The sequence below is a fragment of the Thalassophryne amazonica genome, chromosome 9, assembly GCF_902500255.1.
Source record: "Thalassophryne amazonica chromosome 9, fThaAma1.1, whole genome shotgun sequence".
Classification (NCBI taxonomy): Eukaryota; Metazoa; Chordata; class Actinopteri; order Batrachoidiformes; family Batrachoididae; genus Thalassophryne; species Thalassophryne amazonica.
This window is the reverse complement of record NC_047111.1, coordinates 113594178-113616990: the sequence shown is the minus strand read 5'-3', so window position 1 is coordinate 113616990 and position 22813 is coordinate 113594178. Positions and strand designations below refer to the sequence as shown.

Sequence of the window (22813 nt, the reverse complement as noted above, 5' to 3'; positions counted from 1 at the left end):
CTACCCCCCCGACCCTAACCTTAACCATAACCTAATCTTACTCTTTCCCCCCACCCTAATCATAACCACCCCGACCCCACCGCTTCACTTTTCATTTTGCGCAGCCATTACAGAATGAATTAGAATGAATTTGTGCTGCCGTGATGAAAATGAGGTGCTTTTCGTCACAATATCACGAACCAATAGATTAATGTATATTTCGTGCTGCTGAATCACAACTTGCCATGAGACCAGGTTGCAAACAACACACAGACACTAAATCTCAGCAGCAAAGTGAAAGAGTAACAGACAGGATGCTAATGTGATCACCAGCAGCTAGCCCTTTGCTTCACTAAATGTCCCAGAATTTAGAAATGATGAGATCGAGTCCTGATCAAATTGGTGTCTGCAGGACCAATGACCTGTCTCATTCTTGTCAGAATTTAAGAGTAAGAAATTACTAGACATCCATTTTTTTTTTCACTGAAGCCAGGCAGTCCTCAAAAGTCATAGTGTGAGCAGGATTATCTACATTTACTGGCATATAAAGCTGAGTGTCATCAGCGTAGCAGTGAAAATCAGTTCTGGAGCTTCACATTTTCTCACCAAGATGTGCTATATATAGCGAGAATCGGAGAGGGCCTAATGCAGACCGCTGCTATACCCCATATTTTACTGGACCAAGATCTGAAGTAAAGTTATTATACAAGATGCAATAAGAGTGATTAGATAAGTAAGATGTCAACAATGAGAGAACATAGCCAGTGATACTAAAGTCACTCTCAAGCCTATCCAGTAATATACAATCGATTGTATCAAACTCAGGACTAAGGTATAACAATAGCAGCACTGTGGTGGTATCCGAATCCATCGGAAGCAGAAATTATTCACCACTTTAATAAGTGCTGTCTCTGTGGAGTGGTGCGTTCTAAATGCAGCCTCCAAACCCCAAAATCCACAGACTTCAGTGCTAACCCTCTCCGAAACATATTCTGAAAATATGAAGCTTATCGTTTACCTGTTTTTGACAAAATGTGGAACGTGAGGGACGGATACACAGTGAAAGTAATAATAACCGCTGCAGCCTTGGTGGACTGAGGCATATAAAAGTTGTTTTGCATGTGAGTGAATACAGGGGCAAAGACAAATACAACAAAAGACACGTTCAGTATCAGTATCAAAAGACACGTTCAGTATTAGTATAGATTATCAGTACAGGACAGTCGGATGAGTGACATTCTGCTTTAGAAACGTATTAACCCCTTAACGCCCGAATTTATATAGCTGTATATAAAAAAATGTTTTGTGTGTGTTTTTGCCTTTAAGTAGATGGCAAATAATGTTGAGATTATTAATTTCACTTTTGCACAAAAACTAGATAGTAATATTGGGTATTCTGGTAATGACTTTATGTTATAATGTTATAATAATAATGATGGTATGTTGCAAATTTGCGACAACAGGCATACTGGTCAATTTGGTAAGCTGCATATTTGAGTCAGAGACTGTAGCATATATGCGACGATGGGCGTTAAGGGGTTAAAATCTGCTCTTTGCTTGAAGAGCCACATTAAGTCCATGTTTTTATGGACTTTGCTGCTACAAAACAGATTTTATGGAGTGAAGAAGAAACTGAACTCATTTAATCATAACTCACGGTCACAGAGATAGTCTTTATGACATCCACACCTTCTGAAAACAGCAATGTGATGAATAAGTTTCACAACAAACACCTTCAAGTGTGACACAGTTTATACACTCAGCATTTGATTCATACACATAATATAAATCACATGATAATATGAATCACTGCACATTTCCTCACATAAATCAGCAGAATGAGAATACGGAAAGAACAAAAGTGCTGAAAATTTGATAAATACTTTACCATAAAGTGTATTAAAAGCAAAAGTATGTTGAACTGTTACTGTCTGAGATGAATTAATTATACATTTATTGTATATGTATGCGTGACTGATTGTGGCACACATGGGGGGGGGGGGGGGGTAGTTGTAGTAACAGTAAGAAGACAGCGATCGAAACCTTATACGTTTGTCACAGATTAATGCAAATTAATTATTTTTGATGTAGTAATAGAGAAATATATGATTCTGTGTGATCTTTACATTTGAGCAATTCCATGCAAAATTGCACCACTTTATCACTGACTAAGACACAACCTGTCCACCATGTTCAGTGCATAGTGGTTACAAACTGTGTTAAAATGTATGAGTTTGCCCTTTCAGTGTCATATATATATATATATATATATATATATATATATATATATATATATATATATATATATATATATATATATATATATATATATATATATCTCACACTTTATATTAGTGTTTAATTAACCGTAAATGCATCCTATGTGTGCAGGAGTATGGAAGTGGAATGTGGGTTGCTATTGGTATATTAGGCATTTGCACTTATGGGGCTTAACATTAGCAAATATATGTTTGGTCTTTTACTGACATTGTAATGAAGTATAAATTATCTTAATTCATCACGCAGAAACACATGGGTTCTAAAGCTTGAAAAAAATGTGTGGCCATTATTTCCCCACAGCATGTTCAGTTCTTCTGCCTTCCTGTTTTGAGTGGTCACACTCAGGAACAATGGTACTTTGTTCATGTCGGACAATGCACTCCATTAAGTCTCATTAAAGTACCCCGTGTTCTGCACATCTTTGTGCTTTGCAAGTCCATCAAATAAATACATTTTTTGATCAGTGCAGCATTTACGTTTATGTGACGTTGCACATTTCCTCACATAATTCAAAGCTGTACTCTGTGTGTTTGTGTCCTGGCTGTAATCCTGTTCCCATACAGTGCAGGTGGTTAATGAGTAAGCACAGAACTCGGGTGGAAGGAAAGAGAAACTGGCTTATCAGGAACCTTGCTAAGGTGAAACTTCATACATGTGTATGAAGTAATGCAAGATATGAACTGAGGGTGGAGCCAAGTCACTTTTCCTGACCCTAAACTAGATGTTTTTTTCAAATAAGGCACAAATATACTTAAAAAAAAAAAAAAATTTCTCTAGACAGTAGAAGGGGAAGGGAGGGGGGCAGAGATTGCATGGAGTGTCTTGAAACTGGCAGCTCGGGGACCAGTTAAGGCCCACGTCATTAAATATATTAACTTTCTTGTTGTGAAAGTGTAGTGACACGGACCCACAACAGGGGGCGCAAATGAACGGTCAATAGATGAGCCAAAAAGTAACAATTTAATGTTGTGAAGGTGCACAACGAATACACAGACAATCTCAGAATATGATAACAGTCAATCCACAAAGGTGACGTGTGGGCAGGCTTGAGGATAGAAGACGTCTGTCCTGAGAAGAGCCACACGATTTCCGCCGCCACCGAACCTGGTGAATACTGGAGCCGCCAAGTCCCGAATTCCCAGGTGATCACTGTCCCCGACTGTCGGATCTGGTACTGCTGGCGAAGAACAAAGACAGTCAAGTGTGGGTGTGTGTACACCCGGTAACAACAACGGTGGGAATGCCACCGCCACCTTTAACACACACTCGTGCAGCGTCTGTTTAACCACTTATCTGACGAGACGAAGGACGAAACAGTCGTGACCCACGCCGGTCCTCTGGTTGACAGCTGCAACACAATAGCTCTGGAAATCACTGAATGCTGGCAGAGAATATTACCTCCATAGAAGTACGATATCTCGGCGATGAGGTGGAGATGACGTCTGGCTTTTATGGAGTGAGATGATGAAGAATGAGTGACAGCTGTCAGGATTTAATGAGTGACAGCTGTCACTCCCGGCTGTGTCCGTGGCGACAGCGCCCTCTCGTGCCTGAAGCCCGCACTTCAGGCAGGGCGCCCTCTGGTGGTGGGCCAGCAGTACCTCCTCTTCTGGCGGCCCACACAACATTTCTTTCTGTATCTGGAATTATAAACCATGTGCACATTTTTCAAGACTTTTTCCAAAGACTGCAAAGCAAAATTTCTGGAGGCCAGAAATTTTTTTCTAATGAATGATGTGCAAAATGACTCACTTCGTACTGGAACTTGGGGGAGCAATCTTTCCTGTTTAGCATTTTTGTTCTCACTGCATGTGAGAAAGGAATGATGCTAACACCCATGAAAGGTCATTTTCCAACGAATGTATTTCAGTCAGGGTTGCAATCTGGCACGTACCACTTGCGTCATATTTGCAGAGGATATAACTGATTTTATTACAGCTGTAACATTACACGCACTCTAATTGGCTGATTTCTGTTCTGATATTTTCCCATATCAGTCCGACTACCATGAATGCTTATCATTTTCGTTACAAACCAGAAAGCTAAAAACACGACTAGAAAAAACAAGTCAGACATGAACATACTCCATAAATATCTAAACAGCATTGAAAAAAACACACAGATTGAAAGTTTACCAGCTAACAACCAGACCATCTGTTAAGAAGTTCAACAGGTTCATATTTGGGCGATACTGTAAGTTTATATATATATATATATATATATATATATACGAGGTCTCTTAGATAATAAACCGACCCTTTTATTTTTTTTTTTAACTATATGGATTTGAATGACATGCGATTACACCAATCATGCTTGAACCCTCGTGCGCATGCGTGAGTTTTTTCACGCGTGTCGGTGACGTCATTTCCCTGTGGGCAGGCCTTGAGTGAGATGTGGTCCTGCCCTCTCGGCTGAATTCCTTTGTTTCACACGCTGCTCGAGACGGCGCGCGTTGCTTTATCAAAATTTTTTCTGGACCTGTGAGGAATATCCGAGTGGACACTATTCGAGAAATTAAGCTGGTTTTCTGTGAAAAGTTTAACGGCTGATGAGAGATTATGGGGTGTTTCTGTCAGTGTAAGGACTTCCCACGGAGCGGGACGTCCTGCAGCGCTTCCAGGCGCTGTTGTCGGCCTGTTTCGAGCTGAAAACATCCTAATTTAAGGCTTAATTCACCCAGGACATCGTGAGAGAACAGAGAAGATTCAGAAGAGGCCGGCATGAGGAATTTATGCGGACATTCCACTGTTTAAGGACATTTTTTTAATGAAAGACGTACGCGCAAATTCGCCGAGTCGTTTCCGTGACGACTCAGCAAATCTGTGTGCGCCGCGACAGGAAAAACACCTCCGTGTTGAAAACCATTTGTAGAATTCAGGCGGCTTTTAATGGCTTTCAACAAGTGAGTAACTGAGAAATTGTTTAACAGCTTGGGCATGTTCCAACTTGCCCGTTAAGATTTCCAACGGAGGTGTTTTTCCTGCCGCGACCCCCCGCGGTCGGGTCCAGCCCGACATGCGACTCTGCCCTCACGTTCTTTCATTACAAAATGACCGTTAACAATGGAATGTCCGAATAAACTCCTCATGCCGACTTCTTCTGAAAGTTCTCTGTTCTCTGACGACTTACTGGGTCAACAGAGCCTGAAATGTGGAAGTTTTCAACTTGAAACGGCGAGACGCTGCCGCCTCGAAGCGCAGATCGCCGTCAGGCGCCGTGGACCGTCCTTAAAGCGACACTACCAGACCAAAATCTCTCATCAGCCGTTAAAATTTTTACCGAAAACCAGCTGAATTTATTGAATGGTGTCCACTCAGTTGTGCCTTACAGTTTTGAAAAAATTTTTATCAAACAAAGCAACAGTCTCTGAGCCATTCCTAAACAATGAAAAAAATCGACGAGCGGGTGGACGACTCCTCACTCAAAGACTGCCCACAGGCGAATGACGTAACCGACAGGCGTGAAAAAACTCTCGCATGCCCACGAGGGTTCAAGCATGTCTGATGTAATCACACGTGATTCAAATCCATATGGTTTTTGAAAAAAATAATAAGGTCGGATACTTTTCTAATAGACCTCGTATATATATCACGGCGTTGCTTTGCGCCATGCGGCTCCACCGCAATGTGTGCCGAAATATGCCGAAAAAGTGCTGATGTTGACGTCTTTTCACAATTCCTGTGCTAGCCAGACGACATACCGGATCAAGACAGCGTCCAGTTTAGAAATGAACGGCACATTCCACTGTTACAGGAGTTTTTGTCATGGAAAGAGGAGTGGAGTTCCGTGCATCGCGGTGGAGCCGCATGGTGCAAAGCAACGCCGTGATGAAGCCTCACAGGACATGTTGGGGCATGTCCAGCTCATGCTCAATTTCTCGGATAGTCACACGACTGAAACGCAACCGACAGCTGTCTGAAATCCACCTGAAAGCCGTCCTGTGAGACCAACACAGAGGTGGTTTTGTGCCACGTAATGAACGGCTCCGTGGCGCATCCCTCACCTTTTCTTTCCATGACAAAAACTCCTGTAACAGTGGAATGTGCCGAAAAAGTGCTGATGTCCACACCTTCTGCCTTTTTGTGAAAGTCAGACGACGTCCCGGATCAACAAAGCCTTCACGTTGGAAATGATCTGGTTGTTCCAGCGGGGTTGGAGCCTGTCGATTGGCGCTCGGAGCGTGGCACGCTTTCAGCAGTTGTGGGCGGTCTTTAAACCGTCTGGATCACTCCTTAATCTGTGTAATCCCCATAAAATCGTCCCTGAAAGCCATATTATTTTTCCAAACGGTGTCCACCTGGAGGTCTCTCACAGTCTCTGGAAAAAAATTGATGCAGCAAAGCTCCAAATCGTTCAGACATTTATTCGCAATAAAAAAACGACGAGAGGGGTGGACCAGTGCTCACACAAAGCCTACTCACAGGCGAATGACGCAACCGACAGGCGTGAAAAAACTCACGCATGCGCACGAAGGTTCAAGCTTGGCTGATGCAATCACACGTGATTCAAATCCATATGGTTTTTGAAAAAAATAAAAAGGTCCGATACTTTTCTAACAGACCTCGTATATATATATATATATATATATATATATATATATATATATATATATATATATATATATATATATATATATATATATATCAATTAATAATCCTTTAGTATTAGCTACGTATCCTGACAAGTTACAGATCTGTAATAATGATGTTGAGCTAGGTTGTCCTGAGTGGATGATCTATTGGTAACGCTTTTTTGTTTAACCTGTATTTGAACCCACCAGGTTACAATCTTAAATTTTATCCATGTAGTATCTTTGACGAAGTGCACTGAAACAACACATGATGTTGCTCTTGTGTTGTCAGTGTGGCACTAATCAACACACATATCAATATACAAATATGTAAGAAAAACAAGCGAAGAGTTAAATTATTTATTCAAGTCAGTAACTGGTAGTACACAATCAACATGCATCAGAAAAATAAGACAATTTGGATGTAAGTGAGCTCAGTAACCTCTATTTTGAACAAGCTGCATGCTAACTAGCACAGCTAACACGGATTGAAGTGACAAAGATAGTGCAGCAGCTTCGCTCTGCAATGCGTTGTGATCTGACTCCTTCCCACTCGCTCTCCTCAGGACATGAACTCACTCTGGACACTCTGTCCAGTCGGCTAAATCCCGGGCTGTGGCCTGAGCCAGCGGATCCTTTAGCTGTCGAGGGAGTGAGGCCTACTGATTACCATATGCACAGTGACTCCTGCTGGCCCCTGTCACACTGGCACAGTCATGAACCAATACCAATAATATTAAATATATTTAAAAGAATCAAATGAAAGGTTATATTAATTAGTAAATCCAATACAGTAGCCAGGGAACTAAGCAAAAAAGACAAGCTGCTTGGTAGCTACATACTAACTAGCCAAGCTAATATGGAGAATTACTGAAGTGATTGTCAAGGGTAGTGTAGCTAGCTAGCACAGCTATGACTCGAAAAATACCTTAATAATATTAATCATCCACAAACATACAAAAAAAGGTTAAATTATTTCGTAAAACCAGCACCTGACAGGACGTCAGCAAAGTAAGACAGTTTGCTTGGAACTGCACTAAATAGCCATGCTGATTAGCCAATAGCATAGCAAACTATTTACCTGTAATTGATCTAGCTAGTGCAGTCATGATTCAGGCAATAATAATTACAGTAAAGGATTTATACTCTAGTCTTGTTTTAAAACTGACTGTAAGTCACGCTGATCTGCTACTTTAAAAACTTGCATGATTACAGTAGCGCATTTTGTAGCAATGCTCCCTTTTAAAAAGTATTGCCATGGTTACACATTTCAGCACTTCTAAATAAAAGCTGCCAGGCTGCAAAGCTCATATTTACTTTAACCTATAATATGCCTGATTGTTTTTTAGCGCATGCGTATATTTGTGTTTGTTGTATGATTGTTTTTGGCTCAACAAACGGATGCAGTCGGCATAACTACACTCACAAACTGACCTGTAAATGTGAACAGACTGGTCTGACCGGTCACAGCTGAAAGTTGACAGCTCTGAACTCAAGCGGTTCACTACCTTTAAAACCTTTTTTTTTACAAATAAACAGAGGGGGAGAGCACAATCCTGAACCTTTTATTCTGTGTGTGTGTGTGTGTTTGTTTATTGGGTGGTCCCTTGAATTCCTACAGTACTGTAAGCTGCATTGCTGTTTGTCCGACTATAACCGGTTTAAGACAATGGCGATTCCGGAGAACAACAATAGGTGGAAATGCAGCTGCAGGGACGTGCGTGGCCTAATGCATCCACAGATGAGCCACATGAGAAATCTAAGAGAAAAGGAAGCGGTTAGCAAAAGTCAAGGTCATTTTTTTGCACATTTAGGTCACTACTTTCACCATTAATATTTCATTGATTCTCCATCTTTCCGTCTGTTTCTCCTTGCCTGCCTGCCAGCCTGGTCTCTCTCTCTCTCTCTCTCTCTCTCTCTCTCTCTCTCTCTCTCTCTCTCTCCTGCTGTCATTGCTCAACCTGCTTATCTGAACTGCGCAGGGCTCCATACACTCAGCACAAGGGGAGGGCCTTGTCTGCTTTCAATCAATAACCTCTGGAATTCAGAAATACAAGTAGGTCCTGTCTCTGGCAGGCGGTACCACACTCCTGAGGGCGGGCTCCCAGACACTATTGACACATTCTCTGCTCGGCATTCTGTCTTTGACTGACTTCTGTCTGCGTAACGATGGCCGATCCCGCGTCGCCAGATTACTTCAGCTGTTCCCTGTGTATGAACCTTCTCAGGGACCCAGTGGCGATCCCCTGTGGCCACAGTTTCTGCATGGACTGCATCAGTGGCTACTGGAATGAGGCAGACTACACAGGGATTTACATTTGCCCCCAGTGTAAGATCACGTTCACCCAGAGGCCTGTGCTACGGCCCAACGCCACCTTAAGCATGGTGGCTGAAAAGATCAAGAAGAGCGGCTTGAACCTCAACGCATCAGTGGGGAACATCTACGCCGGACCAAGCGATGTCCCGTGTGACTTCTGCTCTGGGAAGAAGTTAAAGGCTGTGAAGTCCTGTCTCAACTGTCTGGCGTCTTATTGCGAGAAGCACCTGAAGCCACACTATGAATCAGCCACATTCAAAAGGCACAAGCTTGTGGATGAGCTGGGAAACCTGGATCGGAAGATCTGCCCGCAGCACCAGAAGTCCCTGGAGCTGTTCTGCCGAACAGACCAGATGTGTATCTGTGCGATCTGCACGGTCAGTGAGCACAGGGGCCATGATATCGTCTCCGCTGAGGCAGAGAGGGGCGAGAAGCAGGTAGGAAATACATCTCTGCTGATGGCTCCGAGTACACACTGCAAAAAAAGAAAAGTTCATCAGACTTGCACTTTAAAAGAAACCAGCTGAACAGATCTTTTGTGGTGTATGTTTGTAGGGTAACAAAGTAACACAAATTGATGTTTCACTGCCTTAAAATGGCAATCTCAGTCTCACTGTACACAACTTTAATATGTTTGTTAAAATGGAAATTATGTGTTGAGAACAATGGAAACTAACTTTTATCTGATGGAGACACTGAGGGCAATTTAAATTTCAAGATATTGCTAAAGGACATTTTAATGTTTAGTCTTTATTGACATGTTACAAAGCTTTACAAAACAAGAATAATCAAAAACACTGTAAATAACAAACCACTTTTACATACATTGTGTCTGAAAGGTGTATAGGTAAAAACTTATCAAGTCACACCGCTTAGAAATAACAGTAGTAAAAAAAAAATATATATATATATATAATCATTGTTCATATACAAGGATATTAAGGTATCAAACCACCAACCTTCTGGTGAATGGACCACTTCATCCACAGTAACTCAATCAACTGAGGCAATCCATCCATCCATTCTCTCTGGATGGATGGATGACAATTGTTTTCTGACAATGTTCAACAGCCTTTTATTTATTATCCCTTTAGCTCTTTCTTTCTCATTTAAGAAGGATTATTCCTTTGAATAATTCCTTAACATTCATAGATCTGGAATTGCTTTCTTTGATCAAGAATATTCGTCTTTGAGCCACAGCATGGATCTTTATTGCTGACTTTTGATTCTTATCACTTGACTTTTGATGCCCATTGCTGACCTTTGATTGTGATTACTTTTCTTTGATTCAAATTGATGACCATTGCTCCAGAAAACCCATCTTTGATGCTGAACGTAGATAGTGATTGCTGAATTTTGATCCTGAACATTCATCTTTGATCCTGACTATGGCTTCTCATGCTTGACCTTTGATCCTCAACATGCATCTTTGATCCTGACCATGGATCTTTATGTTTGATCTATGATCCTGAACACTCATCTTTGATCCTGACCATGGAGCCGCATGCTTGACCTTTGCTCCTGAACACTCATCTTTGATCCTGACACGGGATCCTTATGCCTGATCTATGATTCTGAACACTCATCTTTCATCCTGATCATGGATCTTTATGCCTGACATTTGATCCTTAACACTCATCTTTGATTATGATCAGCAATCTTTGAACTTTTCCAAGGAGGTTATGCTTTTGTTGCTCTTTGTTGTTTGAGGTAATCTTTTTCCAGAGTATTCTTATATGTCTCCACAGCGTGTTTTTTTTTTTTTTTTGTCTATCTGAAAATGAAGTGATGTTTTTACGATGGTGAGCTCACAGGAAGAACTGTGCTGTCCAGCAATCAAGCTCTGGCCTCCATCCAGACACATGCGATTTTGAACTAGAATGTAATTATTAAACTAAATAAGACTGAAGTAAGTCAAACAAATGCAAACAAGACCAGTGGAATGAAGATATACTGTTTGGTGACAATGACGTGGATGGCAGAACATGATGTCCAAAAACCAGAAGGAGTACTTGCTCCTGTTTGTTAGAATGTCTGAATGCCAATCTGTACTCAACCTGATAAAAATTAGAGTGGAATGTTCATCATTTCATTTAATTTCATCATTTTAACTAAACCGCCCTTGGTATGGTGAGTTGATCTGAATTCCAGTTTTTAATTCATCAAACTTATCAGATCTCTTTCCGTAATCAGAAATTGATCCAACTTATAGTTTTAAATTGAATAAAGCTGAAAATTCTGCAGCTGGTTGCCACAAATTCTAAAATGATCACAATGATATTGAAATAGTGTTGTTCAAAAATCAGTTTTTAGCAAAATAAAAGCGTTATTTCGGCACTCTAAAAATATGCAGCCCTTACTTTAAAAAGGTAACAATTAGCATGGATCTTTTTAACTAAAGTCAACTCATGGCTGCATAAATGCCACTTGATGTTTATAGTCAGACTACTTCAAGTCTAGTAAAGCATTTAGTTAAACATTTGGCTAAATGGTTTAGTACACTTGATTTGCTTTGTCCTCCACAATGTTAATTAAGTCTAAACAATGTAATTTAAAGGTTTAATTGTTATTAAGTAGTAAAATTACTTAAGTTAATCTAACTTAGTTTACTTAGGTCAGAATAAATTACATTTTGCAGTCCCAGTTTTACAATCAAACTGTTTATTTTTAAACCATTGTCAACCTTTGTGCAACAGTTATTTTTTTTAAGTTGTGATGATGTTGCACCAACACCTTGCATGTTAACTACTTACTAAAATGTGAACATGTAAAAACCTTATGTTTTTATGGTGGAAAAAAAAAACCCCTGTTCAATTTAAGATAAACTAACGCCGTGAAGCATTGGTTTTTCGAGAGCCATCATTAGCAGAAACCACACAGTGAAATATTTTGAGATCCTCCTCCAAAGAAAAGAAGAATACAGTGAATACAGAAAGCAGACAGTGTTTTTCCCAACTCCTGCACCCGCGCCACACTCAGTGTACTTTGACCCTTTTGACCAACGCTATCAGCTAACCGAAGAGGAATCCACCACCAAAACACACGCTGTGCTCTGATTAGCCGCACGGTGTCAGGGGGCGTGTCGCCCCCGAAACCCGCTGTGTACAGAATGTCTCACTGGGACAGACGAGCACAGAAAGTTTGTCCTGCTCTGCTGGTTCCCACCTGTGGGAGTACAGATACTGTGAGGGAGTCAAGGACTTCAGCTCCTCCAGGCCTGTGAGATAATGCAGGGAAGATAATGCTGTCAACATGAAGTGATGAATAAATCAGCTGATTCACAGCAATTTCCCAAAAAAGGGCGGTTTAGGCGGTTTAGGAGCGGTGCATTAACTGGGCTGGGGGGTTTCTAAGTAATAATTCTTCCTGTTGTTTTCTTCACCAAACATCCGTCTGGATTCTCTCATCTCCAGATTTACAACAGGAGTGCCACACGTCACTCCCTTCCCCCTCTCACCCCCCAGATTCCCCACATTCTTCAAGCTTATCTTGAAGAAAAAGGTCGGTGGGCTCGACTAAAAGCCGACTAGAATCCCTCTGTCTGGCGCATTAGTGGCGTGTGCACCTTGAAACGTGGCTTCAAAAGTGAGGCAGCGGCTGATTCACATTCTTGACATGTCCAGGATTCCATTACAGACTTTCCCTTCCTGCGCCCCCCTCCCTCCCCACCGTGACTAAAGGTGACCAGAAGATGGATTAAACGTACTGACAAGCCGCCTCAGATAGTCCTTTATAAGAAAGAATGTTTGTACTGAGCCAACAGTTTCATGTCTCAAGATCTGAATATATCACTGAGTCATAAAATCAGCCATGCAAAATGTTTGTTGTTTTTATGCATCACTTAGCAATCCATCCATCCATCCATCCATCCATCCATCCATCCATCCATCCATCCATCCATCCATCCATCCATCCATCCATCCATCCATCCATCCATCCATCCATCCATCCATTTTCTACACCTGCTTAATCCAATTAAAGATCAAGGGGGGGGGAGGCTGGAGCCTATCCCAGCAGTCATAGGGCGTGAGGTGGGCGTGAGGTGGGGTACACTCTGGACAGGATGCCAGTCTGTCGCAGGGCCACATATAGACAGACAGACACGTTCACATCCGCATGCACACCCACAGACAGTTTAAAGTTTCTAATTAGGCAGCACAGTCCCATCTGAGGGTGGGCACTAAAGGGTTAAAATATGACGCATATGACAAAATAATCCTACATCTGGGGACAGCCCTTATGTGTCTCTGTCAGACACATGGCACTTTCTCTGAGTTTTTGGGCAAATTATACGGCAAACAAAGTGAAAATGCAAAGAAAAAGTGACAATGTGATGAAAAGTGGACATGTGTTGCGGTTGGTTTATGACCCGGAGCTCAAACGTGTCGAGGCGGTTGTGCAGGTGACAGACCACAGCTCCTCTGGCTAGGTGTGTACCGACACGACCTCTCCCATTTGCCTCGTCTTCTCTTCTCCACTGGGAACCGAAAAAAATTGCACTTTTCACGACTGCTTTGGTGATAGCTGCCGAAAACAAAACAGTACACCATTTTTCCATGTGAAGTGATGCTGTGTTTGTATTGCACAATGGCAGGCTGTCCCCGGAAGTGGTCAAATCCCACGATATCACGCAGGGGTTCAAATGACACTCCGATGTCCCATTTACCTAACTTGCATATCTTTGGATGTGGGAGGAAGCCGGAGCACTTGGAGAGAACCCATGCAAGCACGGAGAGAGCACGCAAACTCCACACAGAAAGACCACAGGCAGGAATTGAAACCCATGACCTTCTTGCTGTGAGACAACAGTGCTAACTGCTAATCCAGTGTGCTGCCGCTTAGCAATCCATGGTGTCTAAAGTGTTTGCAGTCAGGGTCTCTGCATTTAGAAATCACACAGACTGTGAGGTGGCACCAATATTGTTTTAGGAACATGGTTCAGACTTCAATACTCCTAGTATGAAAAATAGGAAATGGCATAGTCCCTTTTTGTCAGAAAACTTATTCAAAATGTTATATTAAATATTATTATATGGTATGGGATTTTGCCAACTTCTGATTGACCCATTTGCCACTTTGTGAGCTGTACTACATGCCCAGTTGACCGCTGGTGGAGCCGAGTAGATCACACGTTGAAATGAGTACACCTTGTGTGCAGCGTAGCGCTAGCTAATCGAGCGACGCCTATTGATAACAACCAATCAGATAACGCGATACAATGCCTACTTTTGCTGTCAGTTTGTTGACAAGATGGCAGAAGACAGGTTTGCGTCTGTTAGTGACGCTGACTTAAAACGAATTTTACACACACACACACACAGTCAGCAGCCAACCTGTTTCGCAAGTACATCACTGAAAAGGGACATGAGCCCAAGTTTGAAACTTATGACAGACGGATGCTTGACGGAGTACTCTGTCGATTTTACGCGGAAGCTAGACAGGTGAATGGGGAACTTTATAAGAAAACAAGCCTGATGACTCTTCATCACGGACTTAACAGGCAGCTCCAGTCGATCGATGGGATGTCAGTTGGTGCAGTATGACAGGAATAATAAAGAGTTGAAACTTGAGATTGATTTTTCAGTTTTAGTATGTTTGACAAACTCCCAATTTTCTTGTTTACCATATAATAAAGCAGTTATAGACTTTTGATTTCGGTGTACCCGTGATTATGTGGACCTCGTCAGGATGGGGTTCACCTCATCAAAGTCTATAATTGTATACAATCTACCTCAGGATAATGAGTTTTTTAAAAGCAGCAAAACCTCACAACAGCAAGTTGAAGGCATTAAATTATGAGGTTATGAACATTATCACAGGCCAGTAAGTATTAATAAACAAAAAACCCATGAAGAGCACAAATGAGCCGGAGGACAGGGAGCCTGCAGATCGTCTTTTCAGATGAAAATGAAGCACCAGACTTAGGTTCTTATTGTGTACCGGAATATTATAACCACTTGTTTCCATAGCAACAAAAAGAGACTTAGACATATTTTCCGTTAACAATATTTATAGGGTGGACAGATCGAAACAAACTTCTTCTTCTTCTTTGTCTTTCGGCTGTTCCCGTTAGGGGGCGCCACAGCAGATCAATCGTTTCCATCTCACCCTGTCCTCTGTATCTTCCTCTGTCACACCAAACACCTGCATGTCCTCTCTCAGCACATCCATGAACCTCCTCTTTGGTCTCCCTCTTCTCCTCCTGCCTGGTGGCTCCATCCTCAGCATCCTTCTCCCTATATACCCTGGGTCCCTCCTCTGCACATGTCCAAACCATCTCAATCTCGCCTCTCTGACTTTGTCTCCAAACCGTCCCACCTGAGCTGTCCCTCTGATATGTTCATTCCTAATCTTGTCCATTCTTGTCACTCCCAAAGAGAATCTCAACATCTTCAGCTCTGCCACCTCCAGCTCTGCCTCCTGTCTTTTTGTTAGTGCCACTGTCTCTAAACCATACAACATAGCTGGTCTCACTACTGTCTTGTAAACTTTCCCCTTCACTCTTGCTGATATTCTTCGGTCACAAATCACTCCTGCCACCTTTCTCCACCCACTCCACCCTGCCTGCACTCTCTTCTTCACCTCTCTACCACACTCTCCATTACTTTGAATAGTTGACCCCAAATATTTAAACTCATCTACTTTCACCACTTCTACTCCTTGTAACTGCACTATTCCACTGGGCTCCCTCTCATTCACACACATGTACTCAGTCTTGCTTCTACTGACTTTCATTCCCCTTCTCTCCAAAGCATATCTCCACTTCTCCAGACTAGACTCAACTTGCTCTCTACTCTCACTACAGATCACAATGTCATCTGCAAACATCATAGTCCATGGGGACTCCTGTCTGATCTCATCTGTCAACCTGTCCATCACCACTGCAAACAAGAAAGGACTCAGAGCTGATCCTTGGTGTAATCCCACCTCCACCTTGAATGAGTCTGTCATTCCGACTGCGTATCTCACCGCTGTCACACTATTTTTGTACATGTCCTGCACTACCCTAACATACTTCTCTGCCACTCCAGACTTCCTCGTACAATGCCACAACTCTTCTCTTGGCACCCTATCATAAGCTTTTCTAAGTCCACAGATCAAAACAAACTTATTGCCTCAAATTGTGACTTTCAGTTGTGCGCAAATGTTTACATACTCTGGAAGAATTTTTTTTTTTGGGGTGGGGGGGGGGGGGTTGGCCATTTTTAAGAGAATATGAATAACACAAAACTTTTTTTTCCACTCATGGTTAGTGGTTTGGTGAAGCCATGTATTGTTAAACAACTGTGTTCACTCTTTTTAAATCATAATGACAAGAGAACTACCCAAATGACCCTGATCCAAAGTTTACATCCCCCTGTTCTTAATACAGCATGTTGACCCCTTTAACATCACTGACAGCTTAGAGTCTTTTGTGGTAGTTTTGGACGAGGCTCTCTGATAGTAAAGCTGCCACTGAATATGTCTTGGACTTTATTTACATCAATTATGAAGAAATGCAAACAGTATGGTAAATCTGCATGGAGTAGACAGTCCTGAAAAACTGTGTTACTGTGCAAGAAGGAGAAGAGTGAGGAAAGCCACCAAGACACCCAGACAACCCAGAAGAAGTTATAGGTTTATGTGGCTCTGATTGGAGAAATTGTGCACAGTGCAATCTTTGCATTTTGCATCACCACTCTTAGCTTCATAGTGGAGTAGAGCAGAGAAGGATTTTCTTTCACCAGAACAGATCAAATCTAGTCTTGCATCTCAGATGTACCTTCTGGCAATTTGTAGCTAAACTTTCAGGTCTTCTTTTTAAGAAAATCCTCTTCTATACCACTTCATCATGAAGATGGATAACTGGCGTCCTGTCCAGGGTGTACCCCGCCTCACGCCCTATGACTCCCTCGCCCCAGGGAACCTTAATTGGAGTAAGCAGGTGAAGATGAATGAGTGAGTTAGATCCCAATCCTGATGTGGATCTGAACAAAATTTCCCTTGTTTATTGTCTGACACTGGATATACCTGTAACGTTGATTGTACCCACTGAGGAGGAGGTAAAGGAAGCTGGTACAAATGTTAGTGAACTGTGCATGAGCATGCACACAAGTAGTTATAATACTTTGTCTTTCCAGAAACTTTTGGGTGTTTCCCAAGCTGAAATTAAGCAAAAATGCCAAGAGAGGGTGAAGGAGCTGGAGGAGCTGAAGACTGCTGTGGATTCACTGAAAGTAAGGCATTCATATCCATTTCACTACCAACTGTAAATATCCTCATTATCCATGTTAAAACAGAAATTTAATGCAAAAATAAATAAATAAATAAGTTGCTGGTGTGAGATGTTTGCTGTGACTGTGAAGCTCCTCAGATGTTTGCACTGTGACATCACGAGTGTCCTCTCCAGAACTCAGCTCAGAGAGCCATGGTTGAGAGCCAGAAGATGTTCGAGGACATGATTCGTGCCATTGAGCGAATGAGGTCAGAGGTCACCAAGCTGATCGGCATCAACGAGAAGGCCGCGTTCAACCAGGCTGAGGCTTTGGTGGAGCGACTGGAGCAAGAGATCGATGAACTGAAGAAGAAGGAGTCTGGCCTGAAGCAGCTCTACAGCACCGACGACCACATCCATTTTTTACAGGTGAAGTTACAGCATCTGATAGGCACAGGCGTCGTTTAAAGTGTAGATGACACCAGAAAATGTGCACAAATAATCACTAAAAATGATGAAATGGTGATATTTTAAAAAATCCTGAACAATAAGAGTCTATGATAAGTGCGCAGGTCAAGGATAAACAACCGCTGTCTGAAGCCTGCGTGTTATTTCTGCCCTCAACCGCGGCCATATTGTTGTTACGTCATCACGACAACAGGACCTGCTGATTCAAGCTCAGATCAATTGTAAACACAGCGGAGGTCGAGATGTTTTCGGGCCTTTTTTTTTTAAGTCCAGTCTGAAGGTGATTGTGAAGAAGCTGTGGGGACACAGCCTTTATGGTTTTGAGCCTTATTTAGACCCCATTGTAGGATGGTATCCTTTATTGACTGACAAAAGTTTGATCCAGATTAGACATTTTGTGGCTATTTAAATTTAACATTGAAAACTTCATTTAATGCATATTTTACATTGTATCTTTATCAAACGTGCCCCAATCACTCTCATATTTGAAAGCGAGGTGCAGACTGGCACTCACTATCATCTGACAAAGTTTGATCCAGATCCAATGCAGATTTTGTGGACATTTGAGTTTAATATTGAAAAGTCCATTTGGTGTACATTTTGCATTATATCTCAATTGAAAGTGCCTCTTATTTGTGACAAAGAGGTACAAACTGGCACTCTCAATGAAAAGACTGAGTTTGATCTACATCTGATCCATATTGCAGATTTGGATTTAGATTGGATTTAGATTTGTGGATATTTGATATTAACCCTCTGGGGCCGACGCCGTCATATACGATGGCTAAGACCAAACTTTACTCAATTATAAATAACTTTTTAATGATATGACATAGAAACTTACTTTTTTTTTTGCCATCTTTTTTTTGCCATCTTTGTACTCCTCATAGAAGCTGTGTGATGACGTGTGCAATGTGAGTGTCCAATCGGAATTGGTTCACAGTCACATGGTTTTCCAAAATGCAATCGTAGGGCAGATTTACCTAACATGAAAAGCCAACGATCATTTTCAGGAGTGATATGTTACTAGTTGGCTCATTTGAATAGCCCCCTGGGTGCTCCAATGAGTACATACTATTCCAATGTGCCCTGCACCATTATGCACAGCGAAAGTGAAAGCAGACGGATCAGACGGAGAGCCTCTGATGACAATCTCACGTGCTCAAACAAAGAGTGTGTAACTATCCGGATTGCTCCACTAGTTTGCATGTTAATGTTACTGGATAACTGTTGCTTTCGCTGCATAAAGCACTGTTTACCATATCAATGGATCGAGGGGGAGGACCGCTCCTCAGACTGTAAGGAGCCAATGTGGGCCAAAGTGTGAATGAAAGCTGTTTAGGAGCAGCACAGAAGACTCCAAAACACAGTAGAAGTAGAAGTTTGTGATGTAACCTTTGTGTAATAGCGGACAGAAATTGCTTTGAGATGAAGACAACAAAACACATAGACCATTTTGTATATATTGTTCAAAATGTGCATTTGTGTTTATTGTTTGAACCTTTTTGTTGCACAGTCGTTCACACAAGACCTCAAATTACCTTTATAAAATGTCAAAACAGTTGTTTATTATAGTTTGCTGTGTGTTTTGAATAAATGTGTGTGGAAAATTATTTTTCGCTTTAATTTTCCTTTCTTATTTCTGATTGTAAACTTTTATTACACTTATAAAACAAAGACATATATATTCTGAAAGCACAGGTTGTCCTGAACAAAAGAGACATAAAACTTGATTGTGGGATGCAGGGAGAGCTGTTAACAGCAACATTTATGCCAGGCGAGTGAACTGTCAAAAAAATGCCCTCGGACCCCAGAGGGTTAACTTTGAAAAAATTATTACATTTAGCAAACAAATGAACAAGAAAAACTGTTTTAACTGATCATGGATTTTAATAAAACATGCACAACCCAGTTTTTGTGTGTGTATTAGTGTGTATCATGGCATTCTTGTTGTTTCCTATTAGAACTTCAACTATCTTTGCACGCCCACTGATGACGGCTTCATACCCAAAGTGACGGTGAACCCTGACTTCTCCTTCAGTGCGGTCAGGAAAGCTGTGGCTGAGATCAAGGACCGACTGGAGGAGTTTGGCAGAGAGGAACTACTTAAGATCTCAAAGACAGGTCTGACTTTATCACTGGAACCATATTAACGATAAAACAATGTGCACTTGCTTATAATTTATATATATTTTTATTTTTTTATCTTGCAGTGAACGAGGTCCCAGTGTACACTACAGAGACTCGCACCATAGACAGAAGGAACAGAGGTGAGCTCAGTCAGTTCCTGGAGGTTATTTTGTTGTTGTTTAGGCTAATAATGGTGGATTTAAACGGCAGATGTGAACCCCTTCTGAAAGATTACTCACAAGACAGTGGTAGCAACTTTGAAGCAAATGGGCCATTTCCTTCAAAAAACACTAAAAGCACAAAATGATGTAGCTGCTTCAGAAAAATGACACTTTTGAAATGTTCTGTGCATTAAATGAATCAATTTCTTTAAAAGATTCAATGTTTTAAAATGTTAAAAAACAAGAAACTCAGTGCACATCCCCCCTCCCCTAATTTTGTTGTAACCCCCCCCAATACAATGACAAGAAAAACTATTCTTTTCTATTCTATAAGCCCAAATAATAATGGGCTGCATGGTGGATTAGCGGTTAGCACTGTTGCCTTATATGAGAAGGTTCTGTGTTCCAACCTGGTCCTTTCTGTGTGGAGTTTGCATGTTCTCCCCATGTTTGCATGGATTTGGGTGCTCCTGCTTCCTCCCACATCCAAAGACATGCATGTTGGGTAAATTGGTGTCTGTAAGTGGACTGTAGGTGTGAGTGAGAGTGTGAACGTGTGTGTCCATGTGTGTTTGTCCTGTGATGGACTGGTGGCCTGTCCAGGGTGTATCCCCACCACCCTCCCAGTGACATCTGGGATTTGCTGCAACCCCCCCCCCCCCCCCCCCCACACACACACACACACACAGCCATTAATTGGAATAAGTGGGTTTGAATCAACCAATGTGGACAAGCTTCCTTTTAAAGCACAGCAGCAGTGTGAGTGCAGCTGATCTGACTCTTTGACTCTCTGTTTCAGTCAAAGAAGTCACTGTGGACAGTCCTGCTCCGTCTCCAGAGCCCAAAAGCAGAGCAGATTTTATTAAGTGTAAGTTTTTGCTTCATGTATGTGAGACCGGGGACGGTGCTCACACATTTTAATTTCATGTATGTTACTCTGTATGGTAGACTATGTTACAACCTTATTACAAAATGGATGAAATTCTTTTTTTTTCTCAAAATTCTGCACAATACCCCATAATGACAATGTGAAAGTTTTTTGTTTTTTTTTTAGATTTCTGCAAATTTATTAAAAATAAAAAACTAAGAAATCACATGTACATAAGCAGTCACAGCCTTTGCTGTTGGGAAAGTGTAAGTACACGGACCCACAACAGGGGGCGCAAATGAACGGACAATGGAATAGGTCAAATAACACACTTTACTGTTGCGAACGTGCACAACAAACACAACAGATTACACAATAGATCAGAGGTCAAATTACAAGGTGTCGTGTGGGCAGGCTCGAAGATAGGAGACGCCTGTCCAAAGCAGAACCGGAACCACACGATTTCCTCCGCCACCAGACCCCGGGAATACTGGAGCCGCCAAGTCCCGAACTCCCAGGTGGCCACTGCCTCCGCGTGTCGGACCTGGTACTGCTGGCGAGGAACAAAAACACAATTAAACGTGGGTGCGTCTGCACCCAGCAATCTGCACGGCAGGGAAGCTACCTCCACCTCTCGTTGGAGAAAAAGTCTGTTATCACTCACAAAAATCACAAAAAGGGCTTTCTATCAAGCAGTCAGGCTGAGGATATTACCTTTCAGGTAGAACGATATCTCGGCAAAGAGGTGGAGATGACGTCTTGCTGATATACCGATGCAGATCAGATGAGTGGTGACAGCTGTCACAGGTGATGAGTGTCAGCTGTCACCCCGGCTGCTCCTGTGAGGCGGCAGCGCCCTCTGGTGCCTGGAGCCCGCACTCCAGGCAGGGTGCCCTCTGGTGGTGGTGGGCCAGCAGTACCTCCTCTTCAGCGGCCCACACAACAGGACCCCCCCCTCAACGGGCGCCTCCTGGCGCCCGACCAGGCTTGTCCGGGTGGCGGCGGTAGAAATCGGCCAGGAGGGCCGGGTCCAGAATGAAGCTCCTCTTCACCCAGGAGCGTTCTTCAGGTCCGTACCCCTCCCAGTCCACCAAATACTGGAAGCCCCGGCCCATCCTACGGACATCCAAAAGCCGGCGCACAGTCCAAGCCGGCTCGCCATCGATGATCCGGGCAGGAGGCGGTGCCGGACCCGGAGTACAGAGGGGTGAGGTGTGATGTGGTTTGATTCGAGACACGTGAAATACAGGATGGATCCGCAGTGAGGCCGGCAGCTGAAGCCTCACTGCGGCTGGACTGATGACCTTCTGGATTTTGAAGGGACCGATGTAACGGTCCTGTAACTTGGGGGAGTCCACTTTGAGGGGGATGTCCTTTGTCGACAACCACACCTCCTGCCCTGGCCGATACGCAGGGGCCGGGGTCCGCCGACGGTCTGCATGGGCCTTTGACCTCATCCGGGCCCTCAGCAAGGCAGAACGGGCGGCACGCCACACCCGACGGCACTTCCGTAGGTGGGCCTGGACCGAGGGCACACCGACCTCTCCCTCAACCACTGGAAACAAAGGCGGTTGGTACCCCAGACATACCTCGAAAGGGGAGAGGCCGGTGGCTGGCGACACCTGGCTGTTATGGGCATACTCGATCCAGGCCAGATGGGTACTCCAGGCCGCCGGGTGCGCGGCTGTCACGCAACGCAGGGCCTGCTCCATCTCCTGATTGGCCCGTTCTGCTTGCCCGTTGGTCTGGGGATGGTAGCCGGATGAGAGACTCACCGTGGCCCCCAGTTCCCGGCAGAAGCTCCTCCAGACGTGCGAGGAGAACTGGGGACCGCGATCTGAGA

The 22813-nt window shown here is 42.9% G+C and overlaps 1 protein-coding gene and 2 long non-coding RNA genes across 3 annotated transcripts in view; 1 reads left to right on the top strand and 2 right to left on the bottom strand.

The window, feature by feature from the left end:
* Nucleotides 1-2997: 2997 nt before the first annotated feature.
* Nucleotides 2998-16513, bottom strand: LOC117517861. The gene is made up of 3 exons (XR_004562872.1): nucleotides 16393-16513; nucleotides 15538-15539; nucleotides 2998-3032 (listed from the first exon to the last, which is right to left on the bottom strand). It is a non-coding gene; the product is annotated as an uncharacterized LOC117517861 (long non-coding RNA).
* ftr82 (finTRIM family, member 82) overlaps nucleotides 8743-22813 on the top strand; it is a 21858-nt gene continuing 7787 nt past the window's right edge. The window contains exons 1-6 of the mRNA XM_034178996.1: nucleotides 8743-9586; nucleotides 17270-17365; nucleotides 17539-17772; nucleotides 19776-19935; nucleotides 20025-20081; nucleotides 20902-20970. Coding sequence (XP_034034887.1) covers nucleotides 9002-9586; nucleotides 17270-17365; nucleotides 17539-17772; nucleotides 19776-19935; nucleotides 20025-20081; nucleotides 20902-20970 — 1201 coding nt within the window. The 5' untranslated portion in view covers nucleotides 8743-9001. The remainder of the gene's footprint in view (nucleotides 9587-17269; nucleotides 17366-17538; nucleotides 17773-19775; nucleotides 19936-20024; nucleotides 20082-20901; nucleotides 20971-22813) is intronic.
* The window catches only part of LOC117517860, a 20051-nt gene continuing 18446 nt past the window's right edge, over nucleotides 21209-22813 (bottom strand). The window contains exon 3 of the long non-coding RNA XR_004562871.1: nucleotides 21209-21218. This is a non-coding gene — a long non-coding RNA (uncharacterized LOC117517860). The remainder of the gene's footprint in view (nucleotides 21219-22813) is intronic.